The 25,406-nt window shown below is 44.9% G+C and overlaps 1 protein-coding gene across 1 annotated transcript; it reads left to right on the top strand.

Moving 5' to 3' along the window:
* The first annotated feature begins 2,942 nt into the window (after positions 1-2,942).
* PKD2L1 (polycystin 2 like 1, transient receptor potential cation channel) lies at positions 2,943-25,079 on the top strand. The gene is made up of 15 exons (XM_079793415.1): positions 2,943-3,216; positions 4,071-4,184; positions 16,839-16,966; positions 17,414-17,667; positions 18,745-18,969; positions 19,133-19,361; positions 20,015-20,185; positions 20,368-20,549; positions 20,865-20,985; positions 21,819-21,917; positions 22,088-22,209; positions 23,157-23,283; positions 24,223-24,341; positions 24,590-24,713; positions 25,024-25,079. The coding sequence occupies exons 1-15, from the start codon at positions 2,982-2,984 to the stop codon at positions 25,066-25,068; spliced, it is 2,295 nt and encodes a 764-aa protein (XP_079649541.1). The 5' UTR covers positions 2,943-2,981; the 3' UTR covers positions 25,069-25,079.
* The last annotated feature ends 327 nt before the right edge of the window (positions 25,080-25,406 follow it).

Raw genomic sequence — 25,406 nt, 5'->3', positions numbered from 1 at the left:
ACAACAACAGAGTCCTGGATGAAGGTATATACCTTAAACCTGAACTGCTGTGCATGAGCGGAATGGGCAAGGATGGATGCTATGGTAAGATAAATTTGTTTTGTGCTTTATAGTACACTAAAAGACTATATTCTACTGTTTTACTCCTATACCAGTCCTTAGGGTAAGTGAGGCAGGCTTTATTATCAACACTTTGCAGGGTGGTAAACTAAGTCTCAAAAGGGACTTAGTCAGAACCAGATGGTTAGTAAAGAGCTAAGCCAAGAATTACACCCGGGAGTTTTGGTTTCAAGTTCAAGCCTCTTGGGTTTTGCAGCCTGAGCCATGGGACTCCTCTGAAATTGGTTGCCCTCTTTAATAGGGTCACACAAGAAAAGTCAAGTGCCAGTAGAAACTTGAGGACATGGAGAGCTGCTAGATCCAAAATTATTAGGAGATCCCACTTGATTACAAGATCAGCAACTTCTTCTTCTTTTTTTTTTTCAAATTAATACAATTGTATTGCTTAACCTTTAATAAATATTTATTCTGTTTGGAAGTTAATTTGGAGAACTCTTCATTAACCAGCTGGTTCCCAACACACAGGGATTCTGTAACCCCCATTTCTTTCAAAAGTAAGCTCATAAAGGTTCAATTTGGATACAACCACCGAGGTGCTCCCTATTCCTTTTTTAAAACTCCTTACCCAATGATATGTTTTTATTGATTTTAGAGAGAGGGGGAGACAGATCAGCAACTTCTTGAGTAAGACTAAATATGCTAGAAATAAAGAGCATTTTGGGAGGAAATTTCTCAAGCTGTTACATAGCCTGTGCTCTCGGGGGCATTAGAGGTTGACCCACACACATGGAGAGTGCTCAAGACTGAGAAGCAAAAAGCACTGTTGTCCAGGAAGATGACCATAAATAAAAGCAGGCCAGCTCTGGCCATAAGCTCTCAGGAGTATGGGGCCTGTCATATGAGGAGTCCATCCAAAGCCCTGCTGATCAAAGACCTCCCTCAGAATTTAGAATTACCGCAAAGAAATCAGAAACCATCTCCTGTTCCTTCCCCCACTACTGTGGACTATACTGCTAGCTTCCTCACCCTGTTCATCACCCCTGTCCCAATGTTCAGTTTTGCAATCCAGGAATCCTTTTGCAATTGTTTGAAAGCTTGTGCGCAAGAAGCACAAAATCAGCTGATTTTACACAAAATAGTCAATACTGGCACCATTCCTTATTTTTTGTCTTCCCAAAGAAAACAAGCACCTTGGGATGTGTCTCACTAGCCAATAAAATGGAGAGATGGGAACTCCATCTAGGAGGGCTCGCAGGGAGGCCTTAGCTCCAGCCCAGACAGAGAGTCAGTTCCCTTAACAGTGTCTGGGCTGAAGCAGGAGATCCGTATAGCAGACCCAGTGGTAGGACAGCTGCTGCTTATTCAACCCTGCCTCAGATGTTGGGGTGCACTTATTGATCAAGGAGCTGGGCCCAGCCCTGGGTTGTCTAGAGTCAGGATCTCTTTATGGGGACCTTCAAGACTGGTGACTTCCACCAGGCTGATGTTTTACTGAGTGTGAAACTGGGGGGCTTCGGGCCAGTGCAGCTATAGACTGAGAAGCGAAAGGCAATGTTGCTCTCTCATCCCAGATGGAGAGCCAGGAATTGGAGAAAGGGTAGCCCTGACTCCAGCTACCAAGGAGGAGGTAACTACCTGCACTCGTGGGGGCAGCCCCACTCCTGTACCTGAGCCAGGGCAGGTGATCAGAGGCCACATGTGGGCCTGGTCAGAGGTGTGCTTGAGGGCTCATGCCAGGGCTTAAATTCAGACACCTGAGATTGGAAGGAAAGCAGATCAGCCCTGATCTCTCTCATATTTCCGTTTTGTGCTCACACACAGTTCCAGGTCCAGTAGAAGCAGAGCCATAAGATAAGGTTGTCAGCTGAGCTGGGCCCAGAAATCCACTCCCCTTAAGGAGTCCCAAGTCACCCTGTCCTCTCCTATCCGTCCTCCGAATCAGGGCTTAGCCTTTCCCCAGGTTGAGCCCCACATCCTTAAGGAGCACCTTTCTATCGGCATAGCACTCTCCAAGCCACGAGCACAGCTGAGCAATGAGAACGTTCTATCCAGACCTCGGAGAAAAGGATACAACCTGAAACTCTGCAGACTTTCTCCCTTCCTCATCCATGAGCAGTCAGAGACCCTGTCACTTAGGTATCTGCAAACTGGGGGTCCTCCTGCCGCTATCCTTTCCCCCCAGCTATGGGGTGAAGTGAGGGATGGGAGCTCCCCCTCTGCATCCCACCAGGGGACAGCTCAAGGTCAGACAGTAAAGCATCCCCAGACACCATTGACTGAGCCTGTTAGGGAGGCAGCACTTTTCAGTCTCTCTTCCCTGGCCGTGGTCTTCACCCCCCCCCCCCCCGCCCCCCAATCTGTGTCAGCCCTTTCAGGAGCTTTTAGTGGAAATGAGCTCAGACCCACAATGGAGTCTGCTAGCCTCCTGCTCTCCCAGCTCTTCCCATTGCTCTTTCATCACCTCTTCTGTCTCACTGGGCTCAGGACCACCCCTCCATCAAGCCCCATCTGCAAGCAGCTCTCCTCTCCCCGCAGCGCTCACCTCTTTCACCCCTCCTTCCTTCCACCCAAGTCTTCACATCTTCTTCATTTTCCCTTTTCTCAAAAAAAAGAGTTCGTCAAACCCCTGCCTCACAGATCCCTCCCACCCCTTCCTCCTTCTCCCCTGGGACCTGCAGCAGAAGGGAGAGAAAGAGAGCCCCTGACAGGATTGATGGCCCTCCCCCGCTCCCTTTCCCTCCCCCCCTCCCCCCCAGCGGCCACAGATTTTCCCCTACAAAAGGCAGGAGGCAGAGGTTGGGTGAGACCAGCTGCTCTCAGACGCCCTTTGCTCTCTGCTGGCCTGGCTGGGCTGGGCCTTTGCTCCCTCTTTCTCAGGTGAGAGTGGATACCTGAGGTGTCAGGTCCCCACCTCATTCCCCATGAATGCCGTGGAAAGTCCCGAGGGGCAGGAGCTGCAAAATCTGGGGCGCGAAGCCTGGGACAACCCCGCCTATAGTGGTCCCCCCTCCCCACACGGGACGCTGAGGATCTGCACCATCTCCAGTGCGGTGCCCCCCCAGCCCCAGGCCACGAAACATGAAGACAGACCCCAGGAGAAGGCACACAGGACCCTGGTGTCCACCTGCTGCCTCCAGATTCGTCGGGGCATCAGAGGTAGCTGGTGGGGGACGGTTTTCCTAGGATACTGGAGTCAGGGGAAGGGGTCACCAAAAGCTTTTTGGTGGGGGGAAGTGATCTAAAGAAGAGGTGGACTTTCATGTCTCTTTGAGGTTTGTCTGTGTTAGAGCTGCATGCCCTAGAACACAGGAGCCAGCCCATGTTCCCCAGAGGGGAAGCCTGGCACGGTCATCACCTGGGGTCCCAGAACGGTACATGGGAGCTAGTTAAAGGAAAGACATGGATTTGATGATGCTCTAGACCAGTGGTTCTCAACCTTCCTAATGCCGCGACCCTTTAATACAGTTCCTCATGTTGTGGTGACCCCCAACCATAAAATTATTTTCGTTACTACTTCATAACTGTAATTTTGCTACTGTTAATGAATCGTAATGTAAATATCTGTGTTTTCCGATGGTCTTAGACGACCCACAGGTTGAGAACCACTAGCAGCATCGCCTAAGACCATCAGAAAACACAGATATTTACATTACAATTCATAACAGTAGCAAAATTACAGTTATGAAGTAGCAACGAAAATAATTTTATGGTTGGGGGTCACTACAACATGAGGAACTGTATTAAAGGGTCGCGGCATTAGGAAGGTTGAGAACCACTGCTCTGGACTGTCCCACCTGGACCAAGTGCCTTCTTCCCATGCCTTCATTTGGGGACTTAGATGGAGGAGAACAGGCATGGTTAGAGTAGCTAGAATCAGCCAAGGGATAAGATGATGAGTGAGGAAAGGGGCTGGGATGGAAATGGGAGTAAAATACAGGAACTGATGGGTGGGGATAACTAGGAGGGACCCCGCTGTTGGGGATCCTGGGCATCTCTCCAATGCCTCTTAGGACTTTGGGGGACAACCCTGACTGAGAATACAGCTGAGAACCGGGAACTTTATGTCAAGACCACCCTGCGGGAGCTTTTGGTGTACATCGTGTTCCTGGTGGACATCTGTCTCTGTGAGTAACAGCTGTCTCTGTGTACAATAACATCTGTCTGTGAGAAGCAACTACGAGTACAGCATCTGTGTACGTACTTCTGCAGGCAACATCTCGGGGACAGCATCTATCCGTGTGAGCAGGCTGTGTCCTGGGATCTTGATATTAATAACAAAATTCTATTTATGACCTTTTCAGCTGAAAATATTATGTTTAAAAAGATCTAGTTGCTGAGTTTGGGAGAAGACCACTCCTTTCTGTTTGGGAAACATACTTTGGTGGGTTTCACATAGTTATTATACTATGTCTGTTCCATGTTTCTTTAGAGGAAGGAAGAAAAAGATTCAGCAGGTCTTAGAGCTCAGACCCCTGAAAAAAAAGGGGGTGGAGGGGGGTTGGAGATGCAAATAGTGTGGTGGTGGTCGATGCAGTTTAGGTTCTCCCATACAAGAGACTACCAGGCCACAGGAGAGATGCGAAGCTCTACCTATAGACTCAAACTGGGGAGATTTGGTTTTGAGAGAAGCAAGTGAAAAAGATAAAATGCTGAATCACAAAAGGATAGATGCAAAGAAATGTAGATAATAATAAAGTTGGACCCAACAGATTCTGTATAGCCTATAGATAAGGGTGCTTTGTACTCAAGTAATTACTTCTTTAAAAACTTGCACAACAAGTGAGGTTTGGCTAATTTCACAGAATTGTGCGTGTGTGTGTGTGTGTGTGTGTGTGTGTGTGTTGATTAAAGCTGCTCCTTGGATTGTACAACTAAGGTACCTCCATCAATAGGTACCTTATGCCCCACAGAAGACTCTGGTTTTCGTTGTTGTTTTTAGGATGCATGACTCTTTTGAAAGTGGAATCTGAAGGTCTGATATCAGTGTTGATAGAAAAATTTGTCATCTTTGTGAGCCACCCACATTTGTGTGAGCCCTCCAGAAAGCTAAGCACTTGCATCTACCTGTAATTTGGGACTCACTCCATGGGGACAGAGGGGGGCAATTCTCAGTGTTTACCATGGACCCTCATCACAGACTGAAAAGAGACAGTGCATGTGGGGAACAACGGTCAACCCCACAGTGTGCATTTTGTGGGGCTCATTTGATTGCTTTCAGCAAACAACTGTCAGAAACTCATTTGTTGACATACTGATTTTTGTTTTCACCATCTGCTAGGAAGGAGTGTGTTCCTCTTCTTTTTCAGATCCCATGACAGCAGCTGAAACCCACAGGCAGAGCCTTTCTCTATAGTAAATGATTTGAACGTCTGTTTTTCCAGATTAGCCTTTGCAGCAAGATTGAGAGGTTTCTAGCTCCCCAGAGTTATGGGGCGCCACTTCTGACTCTTCTGTAAGCGTGGGTTCTGGAGCCCATAAGTCCTATCTACCCATGTTCTCCACTTTTTAAGATCTCAATGCACTGCTGAATGCTAGGTGAGCTGTGACTTCCCAAAGTCTGAATCATAGACTCAGTCCAATAATTACAGGACGCGTGAGCTTTAGGGGTCATCAAGTTTAAGGATGCAAAAATCCCTTCTCTGTGATCCCCTCTATAGTGCTCTATCTAGTGTCAAACCAGCCCTATTGTGGGGAGTGTCCATGGGGATCTCGCTGTTTCATGGGGAACCCATTCTACTGCAGGGCAGCTCTATTTCCATCCATTCATGGAGCCCCATCCTTTGTGCCAGATTTTGAACTGAGGGATACAGAGTTGGCTGATTCTTGGGCCTTTCAGGGGCTTACCTTCTCCTTTTTAGAACTTTCTTCTCTTGAGCCATCTACATCCGTATGACTCCCTGAAGCCCGAATGGGTTCAAGGTCTGGCACTTTCAATTATCAGCTGTGTGATCTGGAGCAAGTTTACTAACCTCTATTAGTCTTGGAGAATGATCATACCTGGCTGACAAGATTGTTGTAAAGGTTAAATCAAATGGCCCACTAATATGCTTAGTGCAGCACCTAGCACATGATAAATAATACCTACCATTATTTTCAACTCACAACAGACATCATAAAACTATACTGCAGTGTCATGAATCCAACATGTAATGGAGGGTGATAGAGAATTAGTCTGATACCTTTAAACCTCTGAAAACCTCCAACTCCTATGGAGTTGGGCTCTTACTAAAAGATCTTGAAACCATTAAACTACCTGAGGGTGTGTCATTAACTGCCTTTGACTTTGAGAATTCCCTATCCACAAAGTGTCAGCCCCCTCAAGAACTTCCTTATGAAAAAGAAATTGGAGGCTTTCATATTCTGACTAGAGGCCCAGTGCATGAAATTTGTGCACGGGGGGTGTATCCCTCAGCCCAGCCTGCACCCTCACCAATCTGGGACCCCTCAAGGGATGTCCGACTGCCCGTTTATGCCCGATCCTGGATCGGACATCCCCCTCACAATCCAGGACTGCTGGCTCCCAACTGCTCGTCTGCCTGCCTGCCTGATTGTACCTAACCACTTCTGCCTGCCAGCCTGATCACCCCCTAACCATTCCCCTGCCAGCCCGATTGCCCCCAACTGCCCTCCCCTGCCGGCCTGGTCTCCCCAAACTCCCCTCCCCTACAGGCCTGGTTGCCCCTAACTGTCCTCCCCTGCAGGCCTGGTCCCCCCCAACTGCCCTCCCCTGCAGGCCTGATCACCCCCAACTGCCCTCTCTTTCAGGTCTGAGCCATCCCAACTGCCCTCCCTGCTGGTCTGATTGCCCACAACTGCCCTCCCCTACTGGCCGTCTTGTGGCGGCCATCTTGTGTCTGCATGGGGGCGGCCATCTTTGACCACATGGGGGTGGCCATCTTGTGTGTTGGAGTGATGGTCAATTTGCATATTACTCTTTTATTAGATAGGATGGTTCCTACAACATTCAGTAAAAAAGTACTAATACTAGTTTCCTAGCCCCCATCCTCTCCAGGCCTCTTCATTTTTTTTAGGCAAATCTTCAGACACCATCCAGCCTTGTACATTAACCTCACCTCACTGACATCTCAACATCCTGTCAGCCTCCCTAAACCCTAAAGGGGTGCAAATAGTTTCTTCAAAGGCAAAATAACTTAAGTTTTACAATAGTTTTTGGCCCTCTGAAAAGGCCACCACACACAAGCAAATAAGAGTACATATGTGGTATTAAAAGTTAATTGGGGGAGGAACCAAGATGGTGGCATAGGAAAACACCTGAACTTGCTGCCTCACACAACCACTTCAAAACTACAACTAAAAGACAAAACGAATATCATCCAGAACCATGGAAAGGCTGGCTGAGTGGAATTTATACAACCAGAAGGAAAGAGAAAAGCACACTGAGACTGGGAGGAGGTACGGAGGTGCAGAAGTGAAGTGTGGAGGTATGGAGGCGTGTGTGCAGAAAAGGGCTGGCAAATGAGTACGCTGTTGTCTTTTTCAATCAGGAGGGAGATACAAACTCCTGACTGCTCTGAACTCCAGTTCCGGGTGAGACTCTGGGGACCCAGACTCATACGGGGAGAAACTGGACTGTCTGGCATTGGGTTGGAACACGAGGGCAGCTTTCTCTCAGAGGTGCTTGCAGTGATCATTGTTCCTGCATGGTGCCGCGGGACACAGAGACCTGGGGACCTCTCTGGGGCAGGGCTGATGGTTAGCCATTGCTGTTTGTTCTACCCTGGTGATTCCCTGAGACCCCCACCCCACCCAATTTACAACCCAACCCAAGATGTGCACAGAGGCTTTTGCATATGAATGGCCTGGCCTTTTGCAATCTAAAACCAAACAAACTGTAGCTGGGTCAGAGAGCCCCAGAGCCTCCAAAAGAAGGCCCAAGGCTGGACAGCAGCTTCCATTGCTTCACAGCTGGGCCTCATCTGGGCACCTCCAAAACCCAAACAAAGAAGAGGAATCTGCAGATCTCTCTGTAGCTCCTGCTGGGTGGTCTCAGGCAGTTGCTGACTTTGCACCTCCTTGGAGATCCAAGAGCCAGTGTACCCAGTGGTCAGAGTGAGTCTATCCAGATTACAACTCCTCAGATCCATAAGAGACACACTCAGGGGGCAGACTCAGTGAGTGCCAAAGCCCCACTGAAGCAAGTCTTGCCCCATAAGGGTGTATCCAGTGCAGAAGTTCTTCCATCGTAGACACAACTGATCCTCACAGCCAATTGACCTGGAGGTCAATTCCTCCCAGTGATATCAACAACAATCAAGGCTTAACTACAGCAAGACTGTGCACAAAGCCCACAAAGGGGTGCACCAAGAGTGTCTACCTCAGGTAACTGGGGAGGCTGAGCCACTGGGCCCTATAGGACACCTAGCACACAAAGCCACCCTATCAACACAGGGAAGCAGCCAAAATTTAGAGACAAAGAAACAGGTCACAAATGAAAGAAATTGAGGAACGCAAATGACTGGATATAGAGTTCAAAACCACAGTTATAAGGTTACTCAAGAATCTTCTAGAAACCTCCGAGACCCTCAAGGATATGAAAAAGGACCAACTAGAAATTAAGAATACACTGACTGAAATAAAGAATAATATACAGAGACCCAACAGCAGACTAGAGGATCACAAGAACCAAGTCAAAGATTTGAAATACAAAGAAGCAAAAAACACCCAAAAAAGAAAAAATAATCCAAAAATTATGAAGATAGTGTAAGGAGCCTCTGGGACAACTTCAAGCGTACCAACATCAGAATTATGGGGGTGCCAGAAGAAGAGAGAGAGTAAGATATTGAAAACCTATTTAAAGAAATAATGACAGAAAACTTCCCCTACCTGGTGAAAGAAATAGATTTACAAGTCCAGGAAGCGCACAGAATCCCAAACAAAAGGAATCCAAAGAGGACCACACCAAGACACATCATAATTAAAATGCCAAGGGCGAGAGAATATTAAAAGCAGCAAGAGAAAAACAGTTAGTTACCTACAAGGGAGTACCCATACGACTGTCAGCTGATTTCTCAACAGAAACTATGCAGACCAGAAGGGAGTGGCAAGAAATATTCAAAGTGATGAATAGCAAGAACCTACAACCAAGATTACTCTACCCAGCAAAGCTATCATTTAGAATTGAAGGTCAGATAAAGAGCTTCACAGATAAGAAAAAGCTAAAGGAGTTCATCACCACCAAACCAGTATTATATGAAATGCTGAAGGGTATTCTTTAAGAAGAGGAAGAAAAAGAAAAAGGTAAAGATAAAAATTATGAACAACAAAGTGACAACAAATACATATCTATCAACAAGTGAATAAAAACTCTGATGAACAGAATAAACTGGTGAATATAATAGAATCAGGGGCATAGAAAGGGAGTGGACTGACAATTCTTGGGGAGAAGGGGGTGTGGGAAGTGCAGGAAGAGACTGGACAAAAATCATACATCTATGGATGAGGACAGTGGGCGGGGGTGCTAAAGGCAGAGGGTGGGTGGGAACCGGGTGGAGAGGAGCTATGGGGAGAAGGGGGAGAAAGAGGAACAACTGTAATAATCTGAACAATAAAGATTTATTTTTTTTAAAAAAAGTTAATTGGGGAGGGGAATGATTAAAAAGAAAATGTCTAAAGAGGCTCTTGGGTTGGGGAATAATGCAAAATGGTTAAGAAGCACGTAACTAGACCCATCTAAGTTGGCTAGTAGTGTTCTGACAAGGTATACTGACTAAGCTCTTCTGCCTAAGGATAGGGATGCAAGTCTGCAGGGTGGCTTCTGCGTTGGTCTATCAGGATGCTGTCTTCTAAGAGCTGCAGTGCCATGTGGTTGGACATGCACCTTTACCAGTGTGCTTTGCTCTGTCAGCTCCTGTGACGGGCTCAGATGCTCAGGGGCCCGTGTTCGGTATTAGGGTAAACACTGTGGCATAATGGAAAGATGTGAACACTGAAGTCAGGCAAACTAGATTCAGATACCAGCTCTGCCATTTACTGGTTTTGTGACCTTAGGTAGTTCCTTTTTTGGTTGAACAAGGATAATAACACTAGTATATTATGGAGATTACATGTATAAAGAATTTAACACAATCACTGGTAGTAATCATCTTTGTATTACCGAATGAAATTTCAAAACACTAACTTGAGCTTCTAGATGGTTGTAAAAATACCTTTCAAGGAAGAAGCCAATCTGAAAAGGCTATGTACTGTTTGACTCCAACTATATAACATTCTGGAAAAGGAAATAGTATGGAGATAGTGAAAGGATCATCCATTGCCAGGGGTCAAGGAGAGGGAGGGTTGGATAAATGGAGCACAGGGGATTTTTAGGGTAGTGAAACTACTTGTATGATATGATAATGATGGATACATGTTGAACTTTTGTCCAAACCCATAGAATGTGCAACATTAAGAGTGAATCCTGATGTGAACTATGGGCTTTGGATGATAGCGCTGTGCCAATGTAGGTTCATGATTGTAACAGATGTACCACTCTGGTGTGGGATTTTGATAGTGGAGGAGGCTATGCTATATAGAGGTAAGGGATGTATAGGAAATCTTTGTACCTCCCGCACAATTTTTGCTCTGAACCTAAAACTGCTCTAAAAGGTAAAGTCTATTTTTAAAATACCTGGTTTGTAGTTTGCTCCACATATAGGGATGGTGCCATTTGAGCAGCATCCACTTCTGACATTAGACCTTTAAGTTAAGGCATTTTCTCCAGAAGACCCTATTTTTTCACTACCACCACCACCAGCATCATTAACAGCACAAACAACAAGTCTTTATTGAATAATTTTTCAATGTGCCTAGCACTATGCTATCTACATTATCTCATTGATTGCTCTGAATGAGCCCATGAAATTGGTTCTGTTATCACTCCCATTTTACATTTTAGGAAAGGTTTAGATATGCGAAATAGCTTGTTAAAGGCCACACCGTCAGTAAGTGGCAGAAGCAGGAATCCAATTCGGTGTCTGTTGGCCTGACTCAAATTCTGAGGTTGTTACCTGCTGGAGTCCACTACAGTCTCTCTGAAGATGTGTCACACATTAGTCTCAACAACCCATCAACATCTTAGCAAGAACAGCTCCCTGCCCTACCATAACAGAAGCAGAATCTTGATAGAATTCTACTACCTGACTGCTTTCTTTTCTTTGTATTGCTGTAGTTAAAAACTGATATAGCCTGGCTAGTGTAGTTCAGTGGTTGGAGGTCACAGTTTGATTTCCGGTCAGGGCATATGCCCGGGTTTTGGGTTCAATTCCCAGTGTGTGGCATGCAGGAGGCAGCTGATCAATTATTCTCTCTCATTATCGATGTTTCTGTTTTTCTCTCCCTCTTCTTTCCTCTCTGAAATCAATAAAAATATATTAAAAGCTGACATAAACATTTTTAAAAAATCTTAAAATACAATTCACCTATAATTCACCACCACAACACCAAAGATATTTTCACATTACCAGTCCTTATCCATATATTTACACATTTTACCTAGTTGTATCATATTTTACACTTTCACTTACATTTATATCATAAACATTTCCTCATGTTTGTAAGTAGTTTTTATATTTTCATTTTAATGATTACAGTCATTCCACAATTAACTAAAGCATTTCTCTTGTTTCAATATTTGCCTATTATAGGTAAATATATCTGTCCTTGCAGGTTTTTTTTCACTTTTATTGAATTATTTCCTTGGGAATTTCCAGGGAGAGATATTACTAGGCCAAAAGATAGGAATATCTCCTCAGTGCTTTCTATGTGTTGTCATTTTGCCTCTGTAAAGGATCATACACATTTATTATGCTGCTAGTACCAATTTTGTCACAAGCTCACCGACATTGGATACTTTCATTTATAGTTTTAATTATTAAATAAGCATCAAGTGGTGCAATTTGCCTTAATTTATTTGTCCTGATCACTAGTGAGGATGGACACTTTTCTCATGTTTTAATTTATTGTGTGCATTTATTTTGTGTTAATTGCATAAGGAAGGTAAGTGTTAAGAGGGGCAACGGAGCAATTGGGGGATGAAGTTTGGAGCATTAGACCCTAGGTATGGGACAACCACCAGGGGGCTCATTTCCAGGATCTGGGTTCCTGGGGCTGAAAACAGCCAAGGAAGTTAGACATCACCTGCACAGCAATTTGGCCTGGGATGGGCCCTCGAAAATTATAATGGTCAGCCATACTGACCACATTTCTTCTCCCTCATGCTTTATTCTAGGAACTAGGTGGAACTAGACACCAGGGCTATTTGGTATCACATCTGGCTAAAGTGGAGCTATCTTTTTAATGCAGGCAATGTGGGTGAACCATCCATCTTCTCATAATAACCTTATCAGTATGTAACCCTTTAAACCTTACAAAGAGCTTTCACAACTCTTACCTCATTCGATCCTGACAACAGTCCTGTAAGAAATAGATATGATTATTTCTGTTCCACAGATTAGGAAGCTGTTATTATTGTCATTATAAATAGTTGAGAAATGATCAGTAATTCAGAATGATCCCTGATAGGTGGAGTTGGTTCTATTCCCAGGCAGAGAAAGTGCTGGAGAATGATCTTTCTGCCTCCACCCCTCCCCTCTCACCATCATGACATTTATGAAACAGCTTCCAGTCCTTTGTCTTCTTGGCAGGATGGCTGTAGCCTTTTGTTGATGGAGAAAACATTGAAGGTCTTTGTGTGGAAACAATAGCTGTTTGTTTTAGGAGACAATATTGTTATCTCAAAGGTGCACCTGGAACTGGCCCTGTATAGGAGTGGCTCTGAGCCAGGACAAGGCTGGGTCTGATCACCATGGAGTTGGGGAGGAGGGCAGAGACCCTTGGCCTTTGTGACTTGTGACTACATGCCAATTAACATCAATTGGATGCTCTTTATCCATCACTGGTTATAAGCAAATGCCTGCCTATATCACTCTACTTTCTTTTTTTTTAATAATATATTTTTATTGATTTCAGAGAGGAAAAGAGAGGGACAGAGAAAGATATCAATGATGAGAGAGAATCATTGATCATTGATCGCTGTTTCCTGCACGCCCCACACTGGGGATTGAGCCACAACACAAGACATGTACCCAAAACGGGAATCGAACTTCGGCCTCCTGGTTCATAGGTCAACACTCAACCAGTGTTGGCTCAACCACACTGGCCAGGCTCACTCTACTTTTCTTTTAGTGGATTTTAAGGTTCTGTCCATCGATTGGTGGAATCTTGCATCAACAAAAGAGGTTGAAGTAAGCTTGGAGATCAGGAAGAAGATGTATTTCTTTTTTTATTGCGATATAATTGACATCTAATATTGTATTAATTTTAGGTGTGCAATCTGATTTGATATATGTATGTATTGCAAAATAATTACCACAATAAATTAACATCCATCAACATGCATACTTAAAATTTTTTTGTCATGAGAACTTTTAAGATAAGATTTACTCTCTTAGCAATTTTCAAATATATAATACAGTATTATTAACTGTAGTCCCCATGTTGTACATTACATCCCCAGGACTTATTTATCTCATAACTGGAAGTTTGTACCTTTTGACACCTTCACTATTTCACCACCGCCCCCCCTCACCTCCTGCCTCTGACAACCATCAGTCTGTTCTCTGCATCTATGAGTTTGGTGTTTTGGGGTGGGTGTTGTTGTTTTTGTTTTTTTAAGATTCCACATATAAGTAAAATCATACAGTATTTGTCTTTCTCTGTCTGACTTATTTTACTTAACATAATGCCCTCAGGGTCCATCCACGTTGTTGAAAATGGCAGGATTTCCTTTTCTGATGGCTGAATAATATTCCATTGTATTTATATACAGCACATTTTCTTTATCCACTTATCTGTTGATGAATATACAAGTTGTTTCCATGCTTTGGCTATTGTAAATAATGCTGCAGTGAACATAGGGGTGCAGATATCTTTGCAAGATAGTGATTTCATTTTCTTTGGATAACTACCCAGAAGTGGAATTGCTAGATCATATGATATAGTGGTTTTATTTTTAATTTTTTGAGGAACCTCCATAAAAGTTACCTTTCTTTCTTTTTTTTAAAGTTATCTTTTTGACCGAGCATTCTTAGAATTGACAAGGGAAGGAACAGAAGTATAGTGGAGGTTCAGGAAATTATAGGTGAGCTTCTATTTCTTATGTGGTACAGCTACATAATGATGGCAGAAAATAATTGGTTACATAGAACTATGACATTAGTGAAGGCACAATGGTAATGGAGAGAGTATGGAATCTGGAATAAGATGCCTTGGTTCATATGATATTAGCCATGTGCCTTTGGCAAGATAGGTCAAGATACTTAAATCTCTGGAAGCCTTGATTTCCTTATATATCAAATGAGAATAATGTGAGATTGGTGAAAAACAAATAAGGTGCTTTGTATAGTGCCTAGCATAAGTGAGCTTTCAATAAATATCCGTTGTCATTTCACATCAAGGCATAAATTTAAAAAATATTGAAAAGTAAAATTTAACCCACTAGAAAACTGAGATCTGTTTGAAAGCATCAGAATAATGCTTATGAAGGATCAGAAAGGCTAGAAGTGGTTGCCAAAGATTAGGAATGGCCATAGGATGATGATTTCACGCCTTTCCTAGCATACTCAGTTACTATGGCCCATCCAAACACAGAGAGTTACAAAGTTCTTTTCATATGAGGGTGAAGTGATCTGAGCCAGCTCAACCTTAATAATAGGGATTTAGCCCAGCCAGAGTGGCTCAGTGGTTGAGCATTGACCTATGAACCAGAAGGTCATGGTTTGATTCCCGGTCAAGGCACATGCAAGGGTTGCAGAAAACAGCTAATCAACAGTTCTCTCTCATCAGTGATGCTTCTATCTCTCTCTCCCTCTCCCTTCCTCTCTGAAATCAATACAAATATATTAAAAATAATAATAAAAAAAGAGTTGACAACCAGTTCAAAGCAATGTTAATTCTGAGCAGTAACAGATTTGGAGAATTAGAGAAAAAGCTATGGCAACGAGTACCACCTAGTGGCTATTCTGAAGGCGCAACAATTTAATCAGCCGATTGTCATTAGGAAAAGTTCAGCTCACTGACCATTACCTCTAACTGTGTAATGGAATGGGCTCTCAGGATGCAGAAGTTTGTTTTCCAGATCCAGAAAATTGAGTCTGAGTCTTCCAGATACTTAGGATAGGTAATCACAGATTTGGGTTAAAGAGAAGTAAAGTCATTTATTGGACTTCATGGAATGAAATGGGGAAATGTGAAGTAACAAGCTTCCTTCTTTGCTGATGTCCCCCTTGGAAAAGTATGATGTTACTTGTGTCTAATCTGAGGCCATATTGGCCCCTTTACCCTCCAAGATTATGGACAAGCTCCAGTCCACCCCAAGTCATACCTTTTCCAGATGGGGTGGTAGGAGGAAATGTAACCCAAGATTTGAAAAGGAAAATTCTTAAAAGGGAATTGCCCATTAGAGGCCAGCAAACCCTATTTAAACATTTTTTTTATATAATTACAGACTTACAGAAAAGTTGCAAGAGTAATACAAAGTATTCTTAGCTCCATTCACCCAGATTTCTCAAATAGGAACACGTTACCATGCTTGCTTTCCCTGTATCATTCTCTCTAGATATCTATCTACATATACATACAACTGTTTGAGAGTAAATTGCAGACAAAAATGTCTCATTACTCCTATCCTTCAATGTATATTTTCTGAAAACAAGGACATTCTTTTATCAAAGTCAGAAAATTATCAATGATTCCATACTATCATCTAATAAATCGACCTTATTATACTTTCACCAATTAATCCACTAATAGCTTTTATAGCAAAAGAAAGAAATTATGGTCCAGGATATAATCCTAACTAAATGCACACATTGCACTTAGTTGTCATGTTTCTTTACTTTCTTTTAATCTACAACAATTCTTTAATCTTTCTTTCTCTTTCATGACCTAGCTAAAATATTTAGCAACAAAATAAATCATAATATTAGCAAATTAGGGAATCCAGTAAGGATCAATCTGTAAAATAAATGGCTATCCTCTTCAAATTCTGCCTTTTAATCAGAAAACTTATACTTTCCCTTGACAGCCCTACTTTAGACTGGGTGTCTGTCTTAGGGTGGTTGGTAGAGATCCAGTTCTTCAGAGCAAAGGTCAGGTCTTTTTTTTTTATTTTTTATCTGTGATGCTCTGAGTTCCTCTCTCAGGTGAAAACTGTGCCCATCAGGATGCAATGGGGCCAGAGGTACCATGCTTACCTCTGACCCCCATGGCTGCAAACTGTCTCCAGGGTCCAGGAGACCACATCTCCATTGTAAGGTGTTTGGCCAAGGCCTTGGAGTACTCTAGAATTTTCAGGCACTTTCCCAAGGGCATAAATATAAGGCAAACAAAACGAAGCACTGTCTGACGCAGAAGATGAACATTTCTTGGCTCCAGGGAGTGAGAACTAGGAAGTTAAGCTGGTTCAGGAAGAGAAAAGTGAATTTTCATAATGGCAATGTCAAGAGACAATTACTGAGTGGAGTTCAGTCTCTCTGAGGTGAGTTAGGAGGGAAGGAGGAGACCTTGTAGCCACAACTCTTCCTTAATGCAGTCCCTGGTTTCCCCAGTGCCATCATCAGCCTCCCCAGTCAACTCTAGGGGGGGGGGGGGGTTCCATATACTTCCATCTAGGCAGCATTGCTGCCCAAGGGCAATGGGTTTTTCTGTGTTTGTTATTGTTGTTGTTTCTGGAGAATGGAGATGGGAACAGTGAGAAGAATGCCTTTTGGTTTCGTTTCTAGTGACCTATGGGATGACAAGCTCCAGTGCCTATTACTACACCAAAGTCATGTCTGAGCTCTTCTTGCATACCCCATCAGACACCAGAGTCTCCTTCCAGGCCATCAGCAGCATGGCAGACTTCTGGGATGTGAGTATGACATAACCTCTCCTTCTCAATGGCCTGAGGGATGAGGCCACATACAGGCCAGAGTTCAGGTATGTCAGACAATGGATGAGACCATATCCAGAGACCAGATCATTCCAGCATCAGGCTGAACCAAAGAGTCATGAAAGAATTAATGGGTCAGATTAAAGTTAAGGTGGAGGTAGGTGAGAGATCAGGATGATGATCAGGGCATCAAGCCAGTAATTAGACTAGTATGGGAAGTCAGAGGTAAGACTGAACTTCTAAATACATATTAAATAAAGAGTAAGGCCACAGGTCAAGATCTGATTAAGGTTCATGGGTCAGCTGAGGAGTCCAACAGAAGCAGACTAGAGACAAAGTGGGGGAACAGGGAGTGAGGGCAAAGGTCATTCTAAGAGTAGAGGTCAGGATGAGGCTGGGTCAGGCTCAACCCTGCTTGTGGTCTAGTTTGCCCAGGGCCCACTACTGGACAGTTTGTATTGGACCAAATGGTACAACAACCAGAGCCTGGGCCATGGCTCCCACTCCTTCATCTATTATGAGAACTTGCTGCTGGGGGTGCCAAGGCTGCGGCAGCTGAGGGTCCGCAATGACTCCTGTGTGGTACATGAGGACTTCCGAGAGGACATTGTGAGCTGCTATGACGTCTACTCTCCGGACAAAGAAGAGCAGCTCCCCTTTGGGCCCCTCAATGGCACAGCGTGAGTTCCCACACCAATATTATAGGGCTTGCCCCTCTGGGCCTGACACCATCCCAAGGTTTGGAAACCACTTCCACAGAGCCATAGGGAAAAGTAGAGGGAGAGCCTTGGGGTACTCGGAGAAATGGGGAGGGGTATCTCTCTGAGTCCCAACTTTGGCTGTTTGGAGACTTTGGTCTGAGTCTTTCAGGAACAGAGAAGGTACCTTAGCAGACGGAGCCATAGCCTCGGGACTTGTTTCCACACACAGGTTACAGTCACATTTGCCTTACTCTGGAGGGATTCCTGCCAGAGATGGCATTTTTTTCTTGCCCAGAAGTCACTTGAGAATATGGAGAATTGATGGAGCATCGATACTGTCATATGAGTCATGGTTGGAAGTCTGACCCTTGGAACTGATAGGGAGAGCAGCAAGGAATCAAGTATGGATGACAAATTAGGGGAGAAAGGGGGCAAGTATGGCTAGGACAGGAAAGAAAGGGGGTCCAGGGTAGAAAGTTTGTAATCAGAACATTCATGAGGTTACCCAGCTAGGTACATGACCACAAGAATAGAGAGGGACTTTTTTGTATTATATGGGCCAGGTGCTTCCTGTAAGGGGACTACTCAGGGTGGGGTCAAAAGTGGGGCTTGGGTATGTCATCCATACTCTTGGGTGACATCATGAAAAATTAGGAGATTTACATTTGAGTTTCAGTTTGGCCACTAACTAGCTGGATAATCTCAGACACCTCTGAGTCTTGGTTTCCTCATTTGCAAAATGTGGATAATGTTTATCCTCGGTTCTAAAACAGATGTTAAACACAAAACAAGATACTATATGTGAAATATACATTCAGGGTGTCCCCAAAATGTATAATTATTAATTTCAATGGGTTAAATCAGAAAAGAAACATTGGATTTACTTATTCAAAGTGTATATATATATATATTTTTGGGAGACCTTATATATGTGATATGTATATATAATATGTATGAAACTGTAAAGTCCAGATAATCATAAAGTATTGCCATTGCCTTGGGAGATGAGCTTTTGGTTAACTCAGACATCTGCTTAGATGGCTTCTTCCTTGGCAGGTGGACATACCACTCACAGGATGAGCTGGGGGGCTCTTCTCACTGGGGCCAGCTCACAAGCTACAGTGGAGGCGGCTACTACCTGGACCTTCCGGGATCCCGACAGGGCAGTGCAGAGGCACTCCGGGACCTTCAGGAGAGCCTGTGGCTAGACAGGGGCACTCGGGTGGTCTTCATCGACTTCTCCGTCTACAATGCCAACATCAATCTTTTCTGTGTTCTGAGGTGGGTCCCCTTTCCCTACTGCATCCCTCCATCCATGATTCCTGGTTCTCTTCTCTGCTCAAGACCCTTCCCTAAACATGCAACCTGTGCTGGGGATGGGGAGAGAAGGGAATGGGAGTAACTGTCCCAGCCTAGGCCCCACCAGACGTCTCTCCTCCCACAGACTGGTGGTGGAGTTTCCAGCTACAGGAGGTGCCATCCCATCCTGGCAAATCCGCACAGTTAAGCTGATTCGCTATGTCAGCACCTGGGACTTCTTTATCATTGGCTGTGAGATCATCTTCTGCATCTTCATCTTCTACTATGTGGTGGAGGAGATCCTGGAGCTCCATGCCCACCGACTTCGCTACCTCAGCGGCATCTGGAACATTCTGGACCTGGTGGTCATTTTGGTGAGGAACAGATATCTTGGACTTGGGACATATTGGGAGGAGATGGGGGATCTACCCTGATAGGGGCCCTGAGTTATTCCTTTTAGAGTCCCAAGTCCTCCTTATGACTTCTGGTCAAATCCCTGTGTAACAGCTCTCTGAGCAAGAGGCTGATGTTCCCCTGACTCAGCCCTGGGAAAGCCTTGTCTCCCACATCCCTTCTCCCTCTAGTTTTTGATCCAGACCCTGCTCTTTTCCTTATGTACTTGATACTCTGTTCCTCATCTGTCTCTTGCCTTTATGATCCCCTTGAAACTCCTGCCTTTTCTCTCGTATTAAAATATCCTGCCTCTTCATCTTTGTCTCATTCCTATTAATAAGACACATTAATTTCCTGAGCGAGGCTGGGAAGTGGTGGGGGAAATAAAGTTACTTGGCTCCAGTCCTCTATGGTCCTTTACAACCGAGGTATTTACCATTGGCCCCAGAACCTTCTCTTGGGCTTTAAGACGCTCCCTAATAATCCTATCCAGTTCCACTTGAACCTGGGATAGTCAACAACGCAGCAATGAAGGATGTTTTGTTTCCCACCTGTGTTACCCCTATAACTTCATCGCTGAACTTCCCTTGAGATCCCCTTGACTTTTCTGACCCCTCAACCCCTGTGATGACAGCTCTCCATTGTAGCTGTGGGCTTTCACATATTCCGAACTCTTGAGGTGAATAGGCTGATGGGGAAGCTCCTGCAGCAGCCAAATACATACGCTGACTTCGAGTTCCTCGCCTTCTGGCAGACACAGTACAACAACATGAATGCCGTCAACCTCTTCTTTGCCTGGATCAAGGTACCTTGGGACTCCTTACTCCCAGTTTCACCTCAGTGCACTCATTCTCCCTTCCTCGATACTTGTCTCATTTCCCTTGCCTGTTTTGGCAACTCCTGTGACCTCCGTAGTCCCCTGAAGTGGATTGTTTAAAGATTTTCTCTTTTCTTTCTTAATTGCTTGGTTCAACATGGTCCTTTCAGATATTCAAGTACATCAGCTTCAACAAAACCATGACCCAGCTCTCCTCCACGCTGGCCCGCTGTGCCAGAGACATCCTGGGCTTCGCTGTCATGTTCTTCATCGTATTTTTCGCCTATGCCCAGCTCGGCTACCTGCTTTTCGGGACCCAAGTGGAAAACTTTAGTACTTTCATCAAGTGCATGTGTGTGTCCTGTCCCCTTCACTCTTCCCTGGCCCCTCACCCTCCAACTCCATGAGTGTATGTATCCTTGGGGAAGCTGGGTATATTCATGTGGGCATGTCTGTGCTTAAAGCATCTGTGTGAGAGTCTCTGGAGGCCCAGATGCGTGCGCTCAAGTATCTGTGCATCCTGTCCTGTCTCTATCAGATTGGGTTGGAGGTGCAGTGAGGGGTCTGTCTGAGTCCACTAAAGAGAAGTTAGGAAAGTGGATGGGGTATGGGTCGGGATCAGGGTTATGGTTAGGCTCTGGGTAAAACCCAGAACCCGGTCTCTCAGTTTCACTCAGTTCCGGATCATCCTTGGGGACTTTGACTACAATGCTATCAACAATGCCAACCGCATCCTGGGACCTGCCTACTTTGTCACCTATGTCTTTTTCGTCTTCTTCGTGCTTCTGGTGAGGGTCCTTCTGAAAACAGGGTGGGGATTTGGGACCTGAAGGGGGAGATGTAGAAGCACTGCAAGGTGGGGTTTTGACACCTGCACCCTGTTCTGCATCCAAGATTACAATGGGTTTTTTAAATCAAAGATGGGGAGTGTGTTGTGAGATGGGCTGGATCTTCTGAGAGCTGGCTAATATGATTGGTAAGTGTGGTCAGCATGGTCAGGTAGTTTGCACAGTATAAGGGAATCTGCAGGCTACCTCACTAACATCAAACCTGTATTCTCCAAGGATGGAAAGAGAGAGAAAAATGCCTCATTAGAAGGGGCTTCACCTAAAAGCTTCCACACCTATTCTACAAAACTCCCCTTCCTGTGGGGATCACTAGCTGTTTTTACTACCACTGTTGTGTATTTGTTCTTTCTTCCTGACAACCATGAAATATCTGGGTTTTATTTTTATTAACAAAGTAGCAGGTTTCTTTATTTGATCAATGGATAGGGATACAGACATGGATTGGTGATAAGGAGATCACAATTATATTAACACCTTGGAAAGTTTCTGGCTTCAGTGCTTGGTGGGCCCTTACATGAAGGGACTGTGGCATATGTTGGAGTATCTTTTTGGTCAGGTTACTGTAGCAATGGAGTGAGGTCACCACTCCATGATCCATCACTAACAGGACTGTGCTGAAAGGCTGGGCTCTGAGAACCTTGAGATTCAGGGGTTAGTGGGCTGCAGATCTGGGGTTGAAAGCATGGCCCCTTTAGAACATTAATAGAGCCAGTGGGCTCCATGCTGTTAGTGGGTCTGGGCATGAGGACCCACATCCCTGCCTTACCCTCCAGAACATGTTTCTTGCCATCATCAATGACACATATTCAGAGGTCAAGGAGGAGTTGGCTGGACAGAAGGATGAGCTACAGATTTCTGACCTCCTGAAACAGGTAACTACTCAATCTCTTGAGCTACATATCTATGTCCTGGTCTGTTCCTGACTAATGTGGGGGCCTGTGCTCTTGTGTCCTTTCAATTTGTCCCTGGAAGCCTGTGGATAGGGGTGAGGGGAAGGGATGAGGAGGAGGCTGTGGGAACTGGTGCCTGTTTCCCTTTCCAGGGCTACAACAAGACCCTACTGAGGCTGCGTCTCAGGAAGAAACAGGTTTCGGATGTGCAGAAGGTCCTGCAGGGTGGGGAGCAGGAGATCCAGTTTGAGGATTTCACTAACACCTTGAGGGAGTGAGCAATCAGCAATCCAACTTTCTCTAATATTGGTCTATAAATCCTTGACCCTCAACCATACATCCTTTGCCTATAAGCCTCTGATCTTGGCCTATGGGTCTCTGTCCTTGGCTAATAGGCTTTTGACCTTGGCCTATATGTCTCTGATCCTGTCCTTCAGAATTGTGCCTTTGGTTTAAAGGTCTATGACCATGTTCTATAATGTTCTGGACTTTGTTGAACCAACTCTTGGGAGTAATGTAATATAATTCCATGATCGTTGTATACATCGCTCACTCCCACAAAACTCTGATCTTGGTTCCATGCTCCCTCACAAACACTGGTCTATTTCCTTAGCTATTCTCACCCAGCTTCCCAGTTAAACATATTAATCAACTCTGAAGAAATATATTGTAAGCACCAGCTGTAGGCCAGACACTGAATAATAAGTAGTTGATCATTGCTAAGGTATCCAGTGAAAGGTGGGACATAGCAGGAGATGAGGCCATAGAAATGGACCACATTGGAAAAAGCCTCAAACACTACTACTCTATCCAAAGGATAGGATGCTCAAGAGGCATTTTAAGCAGGGAAGGGGTATATTTAGACCCATACTTTAGAAAGATTAATTACTCTAGTTGCATTAAAGAGAATGGATTTCAAGTAGGGAGTAAAGGGGAAGCTGAAGAAATGGAGGGCAGGTTATTTAAGGCAAAGGGATTTTGCATTGTAGGAGATCACAAGGGCCTGAACCAGGAGACAGGAATGAAAGAAATAGACTCAAGTGATTTCTTGGGGGTAAAATTGCTAGACTTTGGAGATCCCAGCTTTCCTATGAGGTGATCCCTTTCTTCCCTAGAGAATGAGACTCCTGCCAGAGTCTGGCTAAAAGAGTATTGAGTCCATAATCAAGAGATCAGAGCCACAGCTTGTCAGAAGTTATTTTATCATCCTGTTCTCCTCAGACTGGGGCACAAAGAGCACGAGATCACTGAGCTCACGGCTACCTTCACCAGGTTTGACCAAGATGGGAATCATGTCCTGGATGAGAAGGAGCAAAAACAAATGCAACAAGACCTGGAGGAGGAGAGGGTGAGCTCAGCTGGATGGTAGAGAGGTAGTATAAGGAAATTGCTCACCCTCCCCTCCCTGTCTACTCACCCAGAACACAAACCCAAACTGAAAATCTTCCAATAGATGAGCAGGAAAGAGCTCTCTAGAATAGTGGTTCTCAAATTGCTGCATATTAGAATGCACGAGAGCCTTTAAAAGTCCTCATACTCAGCCCTGGCCAGGTGGTTTGTGGGTTTGATATCTGGTCGGGGTGTGTACAGGAGGCAGCCCATCAATATTTATCTCTCATTGATATTTCTTCCCCCCCCCCCCCCGCTTCCTCTCTCTCTAAAATCAATAAAAAACATATTTTTGGGTGAGGATTTTAAAAAAATCTTTATACTTAGGCCACACCCTAGACCAGAATCACTGTGTGTGTGGAAGTTGGGGACCCCAGAAATCAGTACTTTTTATAATTTCCCAGGTGATTCCAATGCATAGCCAAGGTTGAGAACCATTGCTCTAAAATAGTCTGTAGGGGGAAAGGTCCAATTGCTTAAGAATCCCTGATGATTCCTTCCTTTTGAGATTTTTCAAACTCTTATCCTTAGCTGTCCATAATATACCTGCTCCATCCTTATCTAGTGTAGACCAAAAAGTCAACGGCAGGAGGGACAGTACGAGGAATTCTGGTATTGTCCCTCCTCTCCCAAGCTGAGTTGGCCTCTAGTGAACACCTCATTAATCAAGGCCTCAAGGAGCCCGTGTTTTATTTCTTTGGGTTGTGATTCCTTTCCAGAGGTTGGGCCAGCTTCGTGTCCAGTGCCACTATTCTGATTCCATTGTCTCCAGAGTTTGAGAGGGAAGGGGCACAGCAAGAACTGTAGCCCAAGGCCTGTTCCTGAAAGCGAATTAGAACCAGAGCTGATGGCTTCCCAGAGTCATCTTCTCCTTTCTGACCTCTGACTTCTTGATCAGGTGGCCCTCAATGCTGAAATTGAGAACCTGGGCTGGTCCGTTGTGAGGAGTTCATCAGGCAAATCAGATCTAGAGGCTACCGGAGCAGGTGACTGGGTTTCAGGAGAAGAATTCTACACGTACGTGCAGCCAGGGACCCAGGGCTGACTGTGTTTAAATATCCTACCTTGAACTTCTTTCACAACCTTCTAATCCTCTGTCCTAGCCTAGGAAGAACTTCTGCCCCCATTTAATTCTCCCTAAAGGCTGGGTCTTACCTTCTTTTCTCCCATCTAGACACACACCATTCTGTTCTCCTTCCTCTGCAGACACTCAATCCCCCAAGCACATATTTCTGCTTCCTTGGTCTCTCTCAAATCCTGAACAGGCTCACAAGAAGAGTTCTGCAGCTGGAGTCTGTCCTGGAAGGAGTCCTGGCCCAGGTTGATGCTGTGGGCTCAAAGCTAAGAATGCTGGAGAGGAAGGGACAGCTGGCTCCCTCCCCAGGCATGGTGAGTGACCCTTCATCTGAGTCCCCTTGGCTCCCCACAGTTGAACTCTACCATCTTCTCCACTCAGTGGGTGGAGGCAAAACATTTTTGAGAGATCTGTTTTCAGGCTATTGGGGTGACATGTTCTTTACAATAGTCAATATATAGGGGAGGTTAGGGGGTGGGAGCAAGGCCTAAAGGTGGTTGCTCTGGCCTGAGGGATGCGTTGGCCTCTAGGAGATGGTCTGGGATTGGAGAATCAGATCCAGATAAAAGGAAAGTGGGACACAAAATCCTCTAATGACCTGTCTGTCCCTTTTTCTTCTAACAGGGGGAGCAGGCATTTGGGAACACGTGTAGCCAGCCACAGCTGTGATTCCAGCCCCCTGGGGAGTCGAGGGTGGGCAGGACAATGGTGGGGGAGGGGTCCTAAAGCATCAGACAGCAGGCTCCTCTCTCACTGCCTTCCCAGAGGCCCCCTCTGCACATTCCCTCTATTTCTAGGGCAACAGTTCCCACCACTGCTGCTTCTAAGTCCTATCCTGTGTTTGGCCTTTTAAGCCCATGTTTTTGTGTGTTAACTGAGCGTCATGCTTAGGCTTGTGACTCAGTGTTTCTGTGTGTAGCTATGTAGCTCTGCATAGCTCTGTGAAATAATATCTCCCCCTGGGCCTCTCACACCCTGTGCTTCCCATCTGTGCTGTAGCGATTAAA

This window comes from Cnephaeus nilssonii (genome assembly GCF_951640355.1).
Source record: "Cnephaeus nilssonii genome assembly, chromosome: 16".
Classification (NCBI taxonomy): Eukaryota; Metazoa; Chordata; class Mammalia; order Chiroptera; family Vespertilionidae; genus Cnephaeus; species Cnephaeus nilssonii.
Note: the sequence above shows the minus strand (reverse complement) of the source record. Positions and strands in the feature narration are given on the sequence as shown.

Excerpts from the sequence above, each read along its gene's own strand:
- PKD2L1 (XM_079793415.1), top strand. The coding sequence starts at position 2,982 with ATGAATGCCGTGGAAAGTCCCGAGGGGCAGGAGCTGCAAAATCTGGGG. Across the intron at positions 18,970-19,132 it reads AATCTTTTCTGTGTTCTGAG|ACTGGTGGTGGAGTTTCCAG; the intron begins GTGGGTCCCCTT and ends CTCCTCCCACAG. Across the intron at positions 21,918-22,087 it reads TTTCTGACCTCCTGAAACAG|GGCTACAACAAGACCCTACT; the intron begins GTAACTACTCAA and ends TTCCCTTTCCAG.